We start from the raw sequence: 16,108 nt of genomic DNA on the forward strand, positions 1-16,108 counted from the left end.
CTTTTTTAATGCTTCTTCTTCCTACCCCTAAAACGTAGGTAATTTTCAGTGTTGTCTTAACAGTCCTCCTTCTATACTATTTGGAAAGAGTCTCCTCATCTATAACCTTTCTGATGATTTCCAGACCTGTATTTTTGAGCCCCTAGATGTTTATATCCAGATAAGATCTGGGTCTTCCTACCAAATTGAGCACAGCATGTTTAGGACAGAAATAATTTTTTGCCCAGAATTTGGTTTTTTGCCTGATTTTCCTTTTCTTTTCAAGAGATTTCTTATTTCCAAGTTATTCTGGAGACAGGGTTGTTTTCATTCTTCCATACTCCATTTATCAGTTTGTGTCAAGTCATCCGTCTCTAACAGTGGCCTTTCCTTCTTATTTCTAGTATGCTTACTATACCAAACTCAGGTTATATCTAAGTTTAAACAATTAAGATATTATTCTAATCATCTTCTTCAGGATGATTCTTTCACAAGTACAGGTTTGACCACATTGCTTTCTTCCTCAGGAATCCTAATGGATTCTCATTGCCTATTGAATGGAGTTCGAGTTCTTCATTAGGGCACTTGGAGCTCTCCTCATGGCTTTACTAACTCCAGACTCCTAGCCAGTGTTCCTTCACTGATTTAGTCAACAGATACATATATCTACAAGGTGCTATGTACCCCATATGGTTTTTTGTTTGTTTTTATTATTTATTTGGTTCTGCCAGGTCTTAGTTGTGGCAGGTGGGCTCCTTAGTTGCAGCTGGTGGGTTCCTTAGTTGTGGCATGCGAACTCTTAGTTGCGACATGCATGTGGGATCTAGTTCCCTGACCAGGGATCGAACCCGGACCCCCTGCACTGGGAACGCGGAATCTTAGCTACTGTGCCACCAGGGAAGTCCCTGTTTCCCATACTGTTTTATCACTGAAGATAAAGTAGTGAACCAAACAAAGCCCCTGCCTTCTTGGAATTTACATATTAGAGGAACGACAAGATAAATAAATATATAATATACTGTCATATAGTAAAATATATTATAAAAATAGAACAGAATAAGAGGAAGGATATCTTTTCCAAGATAATGCTTGGGGTATAGTAAGTTAAAGCATAGGTAGGCTAAGCTTCTGTAACAAAGAGACCCAAAAGACAATGGCTCAAAAAAGGCAGATATTTATTTTTTTCTAAAATCTAGATTTTAGAGTAGGAGTTGGCAAACTATAGCTGTAGGCCAAGTCTTGCCTGCTGCCTTTTTAAAGTTTTATTGGAACACAAACACACCCATTTGTTATGTGTCTGTGACTGCTTTTACACTACAGTGGTGGAGTTTAGTAGTTGTGACAAGCACCATATGGCCCACAAAGCATAAAATGCTATCTGGCCTTTACAGAAATGGCTCCTGTTTTAAGGTACAATTGTGATACACCAAGTCACCCAGAGAATTGGATTCCTTCCTCTTGTTGTGTAGTCATTTAGGATATTGTCTTCATAGCTGAAGCTTGCTGTACAGGGAGAAAGTGGAAGTAGAGTGCAGGGAAATTTGACACATTTTCACTCATGTCCCATTGGACAGCTCTTAGTCACATAAGGCCACACTAGCTTTAAGGTAAGTTTGGCTATATGCCTAGCTAAAACTTAGGGTGATGGGTTTGGGAGGATGAGAACATATACGCAATTATTAGAGTGTGAAGGTAGTTTGAACAGGGTAGTCAGGAAAAACTTCTGAGGTCACAGGAGAGATCTGAAATAAATGAGGGAATCATGTAAATACCTGGAAGAAGAGTTTTTTGGAAGAAAGAAATAGCAAGGAGATTTTCCATTCAAATGGACTTTGCCTCCTAATTTTATCTTTCTCCCTCCGTAACTTTGTTCAAGAGCTAACCTATGTGAAAGTGTCTGGCACATAAATGGTTAAGTATATCTTTGTTTATGTTGTTCCCTCAAATACTCTTGAGTGTATCCATTTTTTTAAATCTCAGCTATTCTTTCTTTCATGAAATCTCTGCAGGTCCTCTTTCTTGCCTCTCTAGTGCTATGTAACTGTTCTATATCAGTTACCGCCTTTTATGGAAGTAATTTCCTATATTAAAGTGGCATTATAGTCTAGATTTCTTAAAACCTAGGTTTTGGCAGAAATATACAGTATTTATTAAACTGGATTATCAGACATTTATTCTAGGAAAATAATTCTTAGTATACTTTCACTTCACCCAGGTGTACTCAAGAATTGAGTATAAAGTAATGTGTCATTTGAAATGTAAATATCTTTCACAAGTAAATGAGTAAACTGGGTGTATTTTCTTCTTCATTACAGATAAATACTGCAGCAACTGTGGCTGACTTAAACTCTTTACTAAATGAATATTATAACTACCTAGAGCTTATTGGATGCCTAAGACTTATAACATCATTAAGTGATAAATATAGGTTGGCAAAAGACATACTTGTTTATCATGTAATTAAGAGAGTCCAAGCACCTTTTGAAAGGTAAGTTGTTCATATGTTAAGGATTCTCTCAAATTACATGTTTAAAGTGGTTAATTGTCTTACAATGTGAGATATATTTGATAAAATGTAAATGCTATTTTAAACTAATGCTTTCAAACTAACCTCTTAAGGATGAATACTGTTCTTACATTCTACACAGAATTGCTTAAATGTGTACTGTTTAGGTAGGAAAAGTAATCGTTATCTCAATTTATAATTAATTTTTCTAAATAAAAATTATTTTTATGTTCTCACACGCTGCTGTTCTTTTAATAGTGGGAAACCTAAAATATATATGAAAGTAGGCAGAGTGATACACCATGTAATCACCACCCAGATCTAACAGTTATCAACCAACCAGTGGCCAGTCTCGTTTAGCTAGCCTTCCCTTGTTACTGACTCCAGTTTTATTTTCAAGCAAATTTTAAAATTTCAGTATCATTAATCTATGTATTTAATGTATTCAAAACTGTTATAGTTGGCTATCCTTACTGAAGTTAAGATTGTCTCATCTTTAACCAGTATAAACCTCTTTATGTTGTTTCTTTTGAGTTCTTTTGATGTTGACCCTTAATGGTCTTTGATAGCCTTCTTGCTATATGGTATGACAAGGTGTTTCATGCTCCTTTTGTACATTCTGGCCTAATGAGCTTTGTTTCTTTGAATGGGAAATGGTATTTCAAATCCACAATCTGGATGCTAGGGATGCTTGTTTTTGCCACGTTGGTTATAGTTTCTAGGCCTTTTCAGTGGACTAAAAGAAGAAATATAGGGGTTTTTTGTTGGGTTTTTTTTTATTTTTTTAAGATAAAATACATCATAGGTTTCTACTGATACTTCAGATTCACTACTACAAGATTTTTGACTTTTCCTTTGTCCCATGTTCATAATCCCAGTTCTCAAAGACATTGATGAATTAGAGCATGAAGTAATTCCTTGATTTAATCCACATTTCGTAAATAATAGTCACAGAATGATAATGCCAACATTATCATCAGTAACATAACACTATTGAAAATAGGTTAAACTTGTTTTTCTATTTCTTTTTGTTCTAGGGCTATGCAGTCAAATTACTGTGTTTTAAAGTCATTTGGCATAGTTATTTTCTTTGTTGTTATATTACTAACTGGGTATACATTTTATTTTCATTTTTATCTTATTTTTTCTTTTTATTGACTTTTATTAAAGTTTGATTTTATTTTAAAATTATATAAAATGTTTGCATGATTCCAAAGTCAAATCTATAATGATAGTACATTGAAAGGACTCAGTTCTGTCATACAGATTATATTAAGATAAGTATAGCTTTCATCCTTATCACACCTACCTTCCATCCCCTATGAAGTAATTATTTTAGTGGCTTTTACTGTTTATCCTTCCATTATTTTTTTTAACTGATAGCAGATAAATATATGAGTATATGTGTGTGTGTATATTCATTTCTTTTATTACATAAATAGTAACATACCATCCACCCTTTTTCCTCCTCATTTTTTACTTGACAGTATATGGTCCTCATTCCTTTTTTAGAGCTCTACAGAACTTAAGCACTCTTCCAAATTAAAATTTAATATGATATCATAAGCTTAAACAGTTGTAAAGGATATAATTTCCAATATATATATATATTTTAAATAAATTTATTTATTTATTTATTTTTGGCTGCATTGGGTCCTCATTGCTGCACGCGGGCTTTCTCTGGCTGTGGCAAATGGGGGCTACTCTTCGTTGCAGTGTGCGGGCCTGTCATTGCGGTGGCTTCTTTTGTTGTGGAGCATGGGCTGTAGGCGCGCGGGCCTCAGTGGTTGCTGTGCACGGGCTCGGCAGTTGTAGCTCGCGGGCTCTAGAACACAGGCTCAGCAGTTGTAGCACACAGGCCCAGCTACTCCACAGCAATGTGGGATCTTCCCAGACCAGGGCTCGAACCCATGTCCCCTGCATTGGCAGGTGGACTCTTAACCACTGAGCCACCAGGGAAGCCCTCCAATGTATTTTTAATACTGTAATTAAAGTAACACTGTTACATAACTGTTTAAAATGTATCCAGTGTCTGACTATAAGACTCTTACATAGCAAAATTTTCTTACAGTTAGAATTACCATTCATAATTATGATTAATACATAGAATAATCCAAATATATTATAAATTTTGATAGTTATTTAAAAACTTATTTGAAATGTATCTCTTAATGACATAGATGTACAAAATATTTTTTTCCCAAGGAATTCATATGTCTACAGATGGATTTTTTCTCATTGCTAAGTTAGATAATTCATTGCTGTTTGTTTATTTTGTGTGTGTGTGTGTGTTTATAGGTATGAGTAGTCTAGTTGTCAGGAAAGGCTTCCCTATCTGTATAAGTGGTGTTTAAATTAAACCCTGATTTATAAATAGGAGTTAGGCAGATCAAGATGAAGAGGGCAAGAGAAAAGAAGCTGAAGACTGATCCCTCCTTTTATGTGAAAGATAAATCATATAGCAAAAAACAATATTTTAAAGCTCAAGAGTCCTGTAGATGTCAGAAATAACAAGGAAATCAAGAGCCATAGTACCTCTTTATTCCTGCCCTGCAACTAGGTTCATCATGGGGTAGGAGGGCGAAGTTGGGGGGAAGTGAGAGTAGCATCGACATATATACACTACCGAATGTAAAATAATTGGCTGGTGGGAAGCTGCAGCATAGTACAGGGAGATTGGCTCAGTGCTTTGAGATGACCTAGAGGGGTGGGATAAGGAGGATGGGAGGGAGGCTCAAGAGGGAGAGGATATGGGGACATGTGTATGCACATGGCTGATTCACTTTGTTGTGCAACAGAAACTAACACAGTATTGTGAAGTAATTATGCTCCAGTAAAGATCTATTAAAAACAAAAAAGCCATGGTACCCTAAATGTCATATGAAATCAGAACCCTCAGTTTGCCCCAAACTTGGGTTTGGCATTCTGAATGGACCCCAATCTGAACCAAAGACATTAACAAAGTAATTGGTCTTAGGATTCGTAGTACTTACAGAGTGCCAGGCAAAAGCAAATACGTAACAGTGTTTAGGGAAATTTCTACAGCCTGAGCCTGATGGGAATGCTAAAGTTACATTGCTAAAGAAGAGGAGGTTCCAATAAAAGACAAAACACAACCATCCTAAACAGCAAGTATTGGGAATAGCACATCAAGGATTTAAATAACAGGACAAACTGAGACATAAAAAGTTATTACAGTGATTTAAAAGAAAAAAAAAACCCAAACATAAAATGTGAAATGAATCAAATAGTGCTTCTAAGTTGAAAAATGATCATAGACTTCCAGTTCTGGATAACGTGGAATAGACACTCTTCTCTCTATCCTTCCTGATAAGCACAGTTAAAAACCCTGAACAGTGTTTATAAAACAAACTTAAGAAGACTTTTGAGAGGTAGAGAGATGAAAGCAGACCAGCTGGGGATCTCAGCAAGGACACAGCTGAGAGAAGTCTAGACATTCTTATTTGAAGGAAAACTAAACGATTTGTCACCAGCAGATCTACCCTAAAAGAATGCCTATGGGAATTTTTTGAAATAGAAAGCAAATTATTAAAGGTAGAATCTTGTAACATCAGGAAGGAAGAAAGAATAATGAAAAGAATAAAAGCATGTCTCCTCTTGTGTCTACTAAATTATGTTTGATGGCTGAGGCAAAAATTATAACAGTCTCTAATGTGATTCATAATGTATATAAAAGAAATACTTAGGAAATTATAAACAGCAAAAGGCAAAGGGACATGAAGGGAAGTAATGTTTCTATACTTGAACTGATAAAATGTTGGCAGCAGTAAATTATTACATTTTTAAAAAAATCTTCACATAGAAATACACTCAAAACACTATAGATAAAAATGGAATCCAAAAAAATAAGCAACCAACAGAAAAACAAGGAAAACGAAACAGAAACAAAAATGATCATAGAAATGAAACTTGGTGGTTGTTAAATGCTAGGCCATTGAAGAGAAAGAGAGAAAAAAGGACTGAAACAAGAAATGTCATGAAAGTTAGAATAAGAGCACCCACACATATATTTGACAAAAGAGACAGAGGCTGGGCAATATTATAGAAAATGCTGCTTGAGAAGTTCTTCAGGTTCACAGGGCTTAACATGCTGAAGTATAGTGTACTTTGTGATGAAATTGTGTTCTGAGCAAAAAGACATTATTGTAAAAATGAGCATCAATTATATTGGACGCCTTTTTTTCAGTGACATCAACGTTGAAAACAGACAGCCAAGATAGTAACTTCACAGAGCTAGTTACGTTATCATTCAAGAGAGAGGAGGAAATAAAGACATTTTGAGACAGGTTTACTTCTTTCCTGGAGAGATTAATAAAATACCTACTTAAGGAAGAAAGAAATTGAACCCAGAAGGAAAAAGTAAGATACAAGCACCAGGAGTAAGCAAAGAAATGAAAAAACCTGAATAAATAAAAACAAGCATTGGCCATTTAAAAGACAACTAAATTTTGGTAAGAAATGGTTAAAATAATTAAAATACTAGCTAAAGGTTCATCTGTAAGAAGAGAATGGACATTGTATTTATTGTTTTAAGGAACTTGTATTCTTGAGGTAGTAGTGGGGAAGCATTAATTACCTTAAGATTGTTAAGCCAAGTATGTATATTTTAAGGGAAAACTCTAAAATAACAGGAATAGAGTGTGTAACTTCCAAACCAGTTTGATGGGGGTGGGGATAGAAATAAAGAAAACATATTTAATCATATAGTGAACAGAAAAAGAGGGATGAAAACAAGCAAGGGAAAACACATGCTCAAAGAAAACATAAGATAGAAAACATATAGGTAATTATATTACATGTAAATAGCTTATATTCGTATTTAAAAAACAGAGGATCTTAAATTGCATTGCAAATAAATGACTTTAAAGCAAAAAAAGAGAGAAAGAAATTCTAATAATCTTTTTAAAAAGCCTTGTCCTTAAATGACCCTAATAGTGTTAAAAAGAACAAATTCTTTAGGATTCAGCAGTCTTGAATATATTTGTATCTAGCAACATGGCCTCAAAATTTACTAACAGTTCTGAGGACTGTTTATGAAAGGAAGCAAGGCAGGTAGAACATCAAAAAAAAAAAATCTTGCTTTAGTGCACTCCACTAATAGATTAAAAGAGAAAAATCAAACAATCTTCATACAGTTATACATGCAAAAAAAGCAATTGCTACATTTAAACATTTATACATAATTTTAAGCTAACAATTTGAAATATCCTTATAAAGATTAGCTAGTAAAGATTCAGCAAACATTATCCTTAATGAAGTGTGATAGACGTTCCTCTTAAGGCCATGACAAGCCTGGGATACATATAATTACCCCCTTCATTTCTACAATATGCTGGAGGTCCTAGTAGAGCAACAAGACTAAATGAATAAGTGAGTGTTATTAAGGATTGGAAGAATTAAAATTATCATTGGTAGTCTAGATGACTGTCCAACTAAAATAATCTTAGAACTGCTTCTGTAAAGAGTGTAGCAAGGTTACAAGAGGTAAAGGACACTAACAGGGAGGTGTGCAAGTGAGAAGGAATGGTAACGAAAGAAATTTGTTAATTTTAGAGTAAACACTGATTGTACAAAAAATTAATGTTTACTTTGGGGATTTATGATACAAGGTGGAACAAAATGTTTAAGTAGCATAGGAAGAGAGAGCTACCAGAGTTGCAAGTGTTCTAAGGTCTTTGTATTGTTCAGGAAGAGGGTAAATACCTGATTCACTTTAGATTTCAAATATGCCGATTAAAATTTTGAGGTAACCATTTAAAAAATAAGAATTAGTATAACTTTTTAAATAGAAGGTAAATTGGAATTTTGTTTTAAAAATACAAAAATCGGCAGGAAGGAATAAAAAATTTTTTTGTAATTCAGTACAGTTGCCCAAAATAAAGTGACAGAACTAGTTTCCTAAATGTAGTAATAACTATTACTATATAACAATTAGAAAAAATTACTCTCAAAAAAGCAAATTGCAGAAAAATAAGTATACAGTATGGTACCATTATTGGAAAGTTTCAAAACAAGCAAACCAATACTAGTTATTTTTTAGGGATACATATATAGTGAAACTAAAATGAAATGCAGGCTATAGTAAAAATTTCAGAATAGGTAAATAGCAGTTTCAGATAGTTTTCTTTGTAAAAGGAGAGAAGGGAAACTGATGAATGGGCAGATTTAGTTGAGTGAATAGAATATTTTCTTAAAAATAATCTGAGCAAACATAAAATGTTAATGTCTTTCAAAATCAAGTTTGCAGTCATGGTTTTCTGTTATTTCCTGGATTTTTATATAAGCTTGAAATATTTCATTTTAATTAAAAGTAAAATTATAAAGGTGAACTTAAGTTTGGCTGAAATTTGCTTCAAAGGTAGGTGTAAGGTGAAAGTTAAAAGCAAGCAAGAAAGGCAGCAATTGTATTGTGGAGGACCTTAAAAGCCATGTTAAGGAGTTTGGACTTTATTTCATGTGCAGAGTGTGTATTATTAGTTTCCTATGGCAGTTGTAAAAAATTATCACAAACTGAGTGGCTCAAAACAAAAGAAATTTATTCTCCCATATTTTTGGAGGCTAGAAGTCCAAAGTGTCGGTGTTGGCAGGGCTTCATTCTTTCTGGGAGTTTAGGAAGAGAATCCATTCTTTGCTTCTTTTAGCTTCTGGTGGCTTGTGGTTGCATAACTCCAATCTCTGAATCTATATCACATGGCCTTTTCCTCTCTATCTTTTATAAAGACAGTTGTCATTGGACTTAGGGTGAGCCCAGATAACCTAGGTAGAATGATTTCAAGATCATTAACTTAATTACATCTGCCTGGACCCTTTTTCCAACTAAGATCACATTCACAGGTTCCAGGGAATAGGATGTGGACATATCTTTTGGGGGCCTCCATCCAACATACCTAAGGATGAATGACAGTATGGGGGTTTACATGGAAAATCAACTTGGAAGCTTACATACCTGGTACAACAGTTCCACTGGTATATGGAGAAATGAGCAGATAAAAGGGATTTCAAAAAAGGAAATTCATAGGATTTGTAATTAGGAGTGGCAGAGGGAAGAGTTAAGAATGACTTTCAGATTTAGCTGTACTAATAGGGTGAATAATGGAGGCATTTGTTGTCACTTACGGTTCTGATTTTGGTAGTAAGATAATTAGCTTTCTTTTGGACTTAATAAGTTTGGGTGCTTGGAATATGTGGTACCCAGCAGTCTGTTGGGTATATATTCTGGGCTGAAATAATAGATTTTATAGTTAATGAACATAAACCTGCTTAAATAAAGCCATGGGATATGGTAAGAAAAAAGAGAAATTTGCCTTGTTACAGATCCATGAGGGACAAACAGTAGCATTTAAGGCAAAGCAAAGAAAGAATAAGCTTTGTAAGAGACTCGGAAGGTTTGGCCAGAGATATAAGGGGAAACCAGGAGACTGATCCCATACATCATTCATGCACTTAGGGCAGTTATTCCTGAGATGTAGAAAGGAGTGGAGGGAAAGTGAATAGGAAATTAAGAAAAGGAGACAGTAAATGTAGGTAAGTTTTTCACATAGGTTGTCTCAAAGGAAAGCAGATGGGATTGAGTGAATTTTTTCCTTTATTCAAAGATGGGAAAGATAAGCATATTTTTGTGCTCTTGAGGAAGAGCTAATAGAAGGGAAGATGAGTCAGTGTAGCAGGGTACCTGAGGACGTGGATAGGGAATCCAGAGCCACAGTTAGGGTTAGTCAGTCTGGTAGGCAAAAATGGTATCTTCTTCATTCTTTGCTTATTAGTGAGAATGTGCATTTTTAAAAATTCATTTGTTACTTGTATTTTCTTAATGATGCATTCATATTTTGTATTTCCTGTTGAGTTCTTTTAGAAAATGATTTGTATTTTTGTTATATTAGAGAAATTAGTGTTCTATCATGTATCAATATTTTCCCACTTTGTTTTGTCTTTGTTAATTTCTTTTTAGCAATACATAAGTTTAAAATTTTTATGTGGCTCAAGTTTATGATTCTTTTTCTTTGCAGTCTTTCATTTTATACTAACTAGCTTTGAAGTGTAAAATTTTAGATATCTACTTTTTTCCTCTTAATAAAAAATTGTTAGCTTAATTTTAAAACTATTGCATAAAGCCAAATAATGTAGGCATGGAAAATATTCATTTTATATTAATACATTTGCTTGTTATTGATTTGAAAATACCATATCACATAAAGTGTATCCATATTTTTCTTTGTTTTTCCTCACCTTTTTTTTCCCACATCTTTTTTTTTCTGTCTTTTTCACACATATATGTGATAGTAAATTAGCTAGAAATGTTCATTCCAAACACATGTGTATGAATGTTGGCTCATTGTTTTTCTTCTCTTAAGTTTTAAACAGGGTCTGAGAACTCTTGGTGTTTTGGAGAAAATTCAGACTTATCCAGAAGCATTTTGTGACATCTTCTGTCATAAACCTGAGAATCTTTCCACAAAAATTCTTAGTGATCTTTTTACAGTACACACATTATCTGACGTACAGGCTTTGGGGTTTTGGAACAGTTACTTACAGGCTGTTGAGGGTATGTAGATGTTTTATTTTTATTTAACTGTCGTAGAAATTTTGTTTTGGGATATTTATTTCTTTGAGTTTTGCTTTTTATAGTAAGACTTTAATCTAACTACTTATTTACAAAACTTGTTTCAAAACAAGTTTATATGACTGAGTTGAAAGTGATAGGAAAGGTTACATAGTAAAGTTATATTTTTCGGTTGTTTTCCTCTAGGTAATTTGAAGTGAGAGGCATTCTTCCTAGAAAACTTTAAATATACGGGTGATTGCCACAGCACAGGATAGTCTCAAAGCTAGTCATTTACTTCACCTTTTTAAATTTTAAGTTAAATTGAATTATTCCTCATCCATTGATCAGAGCATGGTAATGATATTTATCATTGAGCCTTAGCAATGTAAATTCATTCTGTTTAATATGTTGTAAAACAATTTAACTTTTAGTTGAAAATTTTTTAGCTAGGTTGTTTGGATGTTTTATACCATCTTAGTTTTTCCTTTGTTGAAATAGTTTATCAAATAGCAATGGTCTAGAATTGGTTTAAAATTGTTTGTAGGATCATATCCCCGAAAGATCAAGTTTCAAAACCTACTGAACCTCTTGGACTATATGATAATTTTATATTAAGGAAGACATTTAAATATACAGTGAGTAGGTCAACCAAATTATTCTATGAGTCCTACTTTGAAATTCAAATAAACATGTATTCAATATACCATTTTCCTATTACTACACTTAGTGATTTAGTTTTCCTCTTATGCATCTCTGTTAATGTGGGTGTCTCTGCTTTTCAACATGTCTAGTCTAGTTGGGGAAGAGTCTATGATGGTAGCAATATATAACATGGATTTTTTTCTTTTTTTCCTTTTTTGGTATTCTTTTCAGATGGTAAATCTACAGTAACAATGGAAGACATTCTTATTTTTGCTACTGGTTGCAGTTCCATTCCACCTGCTGGATTTAAACCCACTCCATCAATTGAGTGCCTTCATATGGATTTTCCTGTTGGAAACAAGTGTAATAACTGCTTAGCTCTTCCTATCACCAGTACCTATAAAGAATTTCAAGAAAATATGGACTTTGCCATAAAAAACACTCTAAGATTAGAAAAGGAAGAAAATTCTCACTTCATTGGACATTAACTGTTTTGAACAAAGAGATGCTTCTTTAAAAGCTGCTGTTGATACTTTTTGTTTCAGAAATCTGTCCGTCATCACTTTTGAGCAAACTTGGCCCAATAAAATATATGATATGAACATAAAGGAATATTTTGGCCACTTAAGCTAAAAAGTTTTTTTGTTAAGGTGTACCAAAGTTGATACTTTTCTATTTTCTTAATATACATGCTTCATAAACCTCAATACAAATACTTTTAGAATGGCTGTACAGACTTTCTTCAACTATAGTAGCATGCTATATATAATAAGAAAACTTGTACTCACTGTTTTTGTAAATTGGGATTAGCTATAGGATGCCACAGTGATTTTTCTAGTTTTATTCAATTTTCAAATTATTACTTATTTTATTTTAAAGCATTAAATAGGAAAGCTAAATGATAAATCTTGTTGTATAAATCAAAGTTATATTTTGGGGGGTGTGTTATATGTATCCTTTTCTGGGATGGCACTAAATTAGTTAAAAATGTTTTTAGATTATTAAGTTATGTTAAAATAGATCCACACTGCAATTAGATTATGCCTAAAGGGAAGTATTATATTAAAAAGCAGAATTGCACAAATATTCTAGAATCTATGGACATTCCATAGTCTTAAAACACTTCTGAGGTGGATTAAAATACAGTTGAAAATCCCTAAGTAAGTGTCTTCTTTAAAGCCTTTGGCTTTAATCATAGGATTTTTTTTTTTTCATGTCTCCCATGTGTGGTATTAGACCACATTATGTCTGATCCACATTTTAGGTTATCTGAATAGAATGATCTCTGTGGATTGCCATTTGGTAGGTTTGGCTATTTGACAGTTATTTATTATCAAGATGGTTGTATGAAAGGTAAGCTGGCACCATTGCATTATATAGTTATCTTCTTTGCTTTTGAAAGGTACCTGTTATATAAACAATGTAGAAATGTGTAAGAAAGAATTACAAATAGAATGAAAAACCCACTCTAATCTCAACCATGCAGAATTAACTGTTATCCTTCTATAAACTCTTCCATTTCCTTTTTTAAACTTTATTAATGCTACTAAAAGTCAAAGAATACCTAGAAGTAACAAGAGATTATGTAATAACAATTTGAAGATACCTAATCCCATAGTTGTGTCACCATATTTGTACTCTTGCAAAAGAAGAAACTGGAAAAGTCTAATGTTCCTAATCTGTTATCAAATATAAATGGGTTTTTCACCAGAATAAATCGTATGAGAGGTAAAATGCTTGGTTTTAAGCACATTTTTCTTGCTACATAAAGCAGGTATCAGCCATATTCTCATCCTCTCCAAGAAGCATCCTTAAATTATTGATATTTTTAAAGACAAATGACAGGATTGGTTTGATACTGGTAATTAATCTGTTATTAATACCAAAGGAAAACTAAAACATAATCCTAGTAAAATTTTGTTACATTTTCTAACAGACCCAGCAAATTAAAGTTTAACTTTAACATGAAGGTTTTAAAACATTAAACAAGGCATTTCTTTGTCTTGTGTTGAATTCTGTTAAATTATCAAAAGTAATTAAAGGAGCAATTATCAAAAAAGAGGTTTAACCTCACCATACAGCTTTTATTCCAAATGTGTTGATAAACTGGATATTTTATTTCTTAACCTACCTAGTTTTTATAAAATTTTAAAAGCCATTAAACCAATACAAACCAGAAAACCTAATTAAAGCTATTTTCTGGTTATTTGTAGTTTGAATTCATTTAATTACAGTGGTAATTAAAGCTGTTAAAACTCACATGCTTTTTGGGTGGGGAGGGCTGGTGGGGAGGCAGTGTGCTTGGGTTAGCTACAATTAAAAACAGTGTTTCAATTCTTTTATGTGTAGACAGGGCCTTAGGGATAAAGTGATGTAAATAACTTAGTATATTCACGTTTTAAAGTGAAGTATAAATATTCATATTGCAAAATATTTTCTGGCTTTAAGAATGTTCCATCAGTATGATTTTAGATTAATCTTTACAGTCAAGATACGTCAGAGAAACCTGACATAGGTTATTTTCTGCATTGTTACTATGTCAAATGGTTGGTATTATGTTTGTTCTTTTTCTGTTCATTGTTATAGCCAATGCATAGTTCCTACTGACATTGATTTTAAAAAGGAATTATGCTATAAACCTTTATAAATGTGTATATGTATTTCTTAAATATTTCAATTGTCTAAATGACATATATTTGAAGTTTGTTTTCTGTTACTCTCATTATCAAGAAAAAGCATAAATTCGCCTTGTATGCATCTACTGTTAATGGTCTTAGGTTAGTTTTATATTCATTTTTTTTTAATAATTTTAAATTTTTTGGTGTGAGAACTTCATCTGGAGGCATTTATGCAATTCTCTACTATTCTTGTACTTAGTCATTTTACTATTTTAGTATTTAAGGTAAAGATTCTTTAAAATATCAGAAACTAGCTCATGACTTTATACTTTGTAATATTTAATTTCCGTATTACAAATTAGTCATTATTTGTTTGGGTGAAGTAAAAAGCTTTCATTTGATTACTAACTTGAGAATTTATTTTGGCTTCTGCTTTATTCCAAACTTCTTACAATTTTTTCCCCTAATTATATGGAAGCTCTTGGAACTTTTGTACTCAATGCTAAATGTGCAGTAAAGGAGAGTGTAATATAATAGGTAAGTTTTCTCCGTGACTTTGCCTTTTACATTCAGTCATTATAAGAAAATGATTAGAACAAGATTCTATTTATAAGTGTGTAATTCTTATATATAGTGCTTATCACAGCTTTGTTGCTAATTTTACAATAAGCTATTAAACTAGTTTTATGCTCTACGTGATGCAATGTAAAGCATAAAAACACATTGATGGATTACTTGAATGTGTATTACATATAGTTTAGGAAAATTTGCATTGCTTTGAAGAAATCCTATTTTAAAGTTCTCATTTTGACTGTTATCTTTTCAAATTGCCAAACATATTCCAATATCTACTGTATGCCAGGTATTATGTTAGGTGATAGTTTATGTCAGCCTAGTTTCCCTTTTTTTAAAGACTTCAGATACAACAAAAAAAAATGACACTTATAATGAAGTTTTCTAAATAAATGTGTTTCTGCTACTAAATGTGAAGTGCTTATATAAACTAAATCAAGTAACTTGTTAGGATTTAACAAGGTTAAAATTCTGACAATACTGTGTAGATAATAGATCCTTTCCCCATTTGAGAGATCCTGCAAGCAATTATCGGCTGACAGGTAGGAACCTCTCTTGAATGAGCTGTTCTGAGGTATTCTCTGTTAAAACTATCTATCCCCTAATGTAAAATTATAGTTTGCCAGAATAATTATATTATTTTAGCCCAACATCTGGATAGGTAGAGTCAGTTAAACCACTAAAAAAGTTAGGTTAACTAACACTCTAACAGCCATAGTTTAATTCTTTCCTTATTCTAAAAACACATTACAAATACCTTACTCAGTCTTAGCATTACAGGGACTGTTTGTTTACTGCCACTGTTCTGTGGGACATATATTTCCTATACATTTGTTTGCCCACACTGTGTGCACTCCTTGGTCAGGACAGTTTTTATCATTTCAAATGTATATACTGTACACAAATGTTAAACATGCCTTAGTGTTCTATGTCATATGAGTCATATATTTTGGGAGGTCTATGCTGGAGCTCTGAAATGGTTAGGTAGATTTGCATTTGAAAGTAGAAGTAAACAAATGAACAAGATTGGGCTCTCAGATGTTGACAGTGGGAAAGCCTGTTTATTTTATATTCCATGAAGACAAAAAATTAAGTAGAACTTTCCCAAAGGGCAGGAACTGTCATTTCTGTTTAATCGCAACACACCTAGTTCATTGGTGATTCCAGTTTTCTTTTTTTTATTCCACATATAGGAAGCAGTAAAAAATCAGCTATAAAATGAGTATG

The 16,108-nt window shown here is 33.0% G+C and overlaps 1 protein-coding gene across 13 annotated transcripts in view; it reads left to right on the forward strand.

Moving 5' to 3' along the window:
• The window catches only part of G2E3 (G2/M-phase specific E3 ubiquitin protein ligase), a 66,344-nt gene extending 51,110 nt beyond the window's left edge, over positions 1–15,234 (forward strand). For 10 of the 13 annotated variants that reach the window (XM_027110981.1, XM_027110986.1, XM_027110983.1 and 7 more), the window contains 3 exons: positions 2,295–2,467; positions 10,858–11,048; positions 11,922–15,234. In XM_027110981.1, the coding sequence (XP_026966782.1) occupies positions 2,295–2,467; positions 10,858–11,048; positions 11,922–12,178 (621 nt within the window). In that variant the 3' untranslated portion in view covers positions 12,179–15,234. Of the gene's footprint in view, positions 1–2,294; positions 2,468–6,692; positions 6,958–10,857; positions 11,049–11,921 lie in introns of those variants that run through there. The other 3 variants (XR_003433591.1, XR_003433590.1, XM_027110977.1) reach the window with 3 other exon arrangements.
• The last annotated feature ends 874 nt before the right edge of the window (positions 15,235–16,108 follow it).

The sequence above is a fragment of the Aethalodelphis obliquidens genome, unplaced genomic scaffold (assembly GCF_003676395.1).
Source record: "Aethalodelphis obliquidens isolate GAN/ISIS:26980383/991018 unplaced genomic scaffold, ASM367639v1 scaffold10, whole genome shotgun sequence".
Taxonomy (NCBI): Eukaryota; Metazoa; Chordata; class Mammalia; order Artiodactyla; family Delphinidae; genus Aethalodelphis; species Aethalodelphis obliquidens.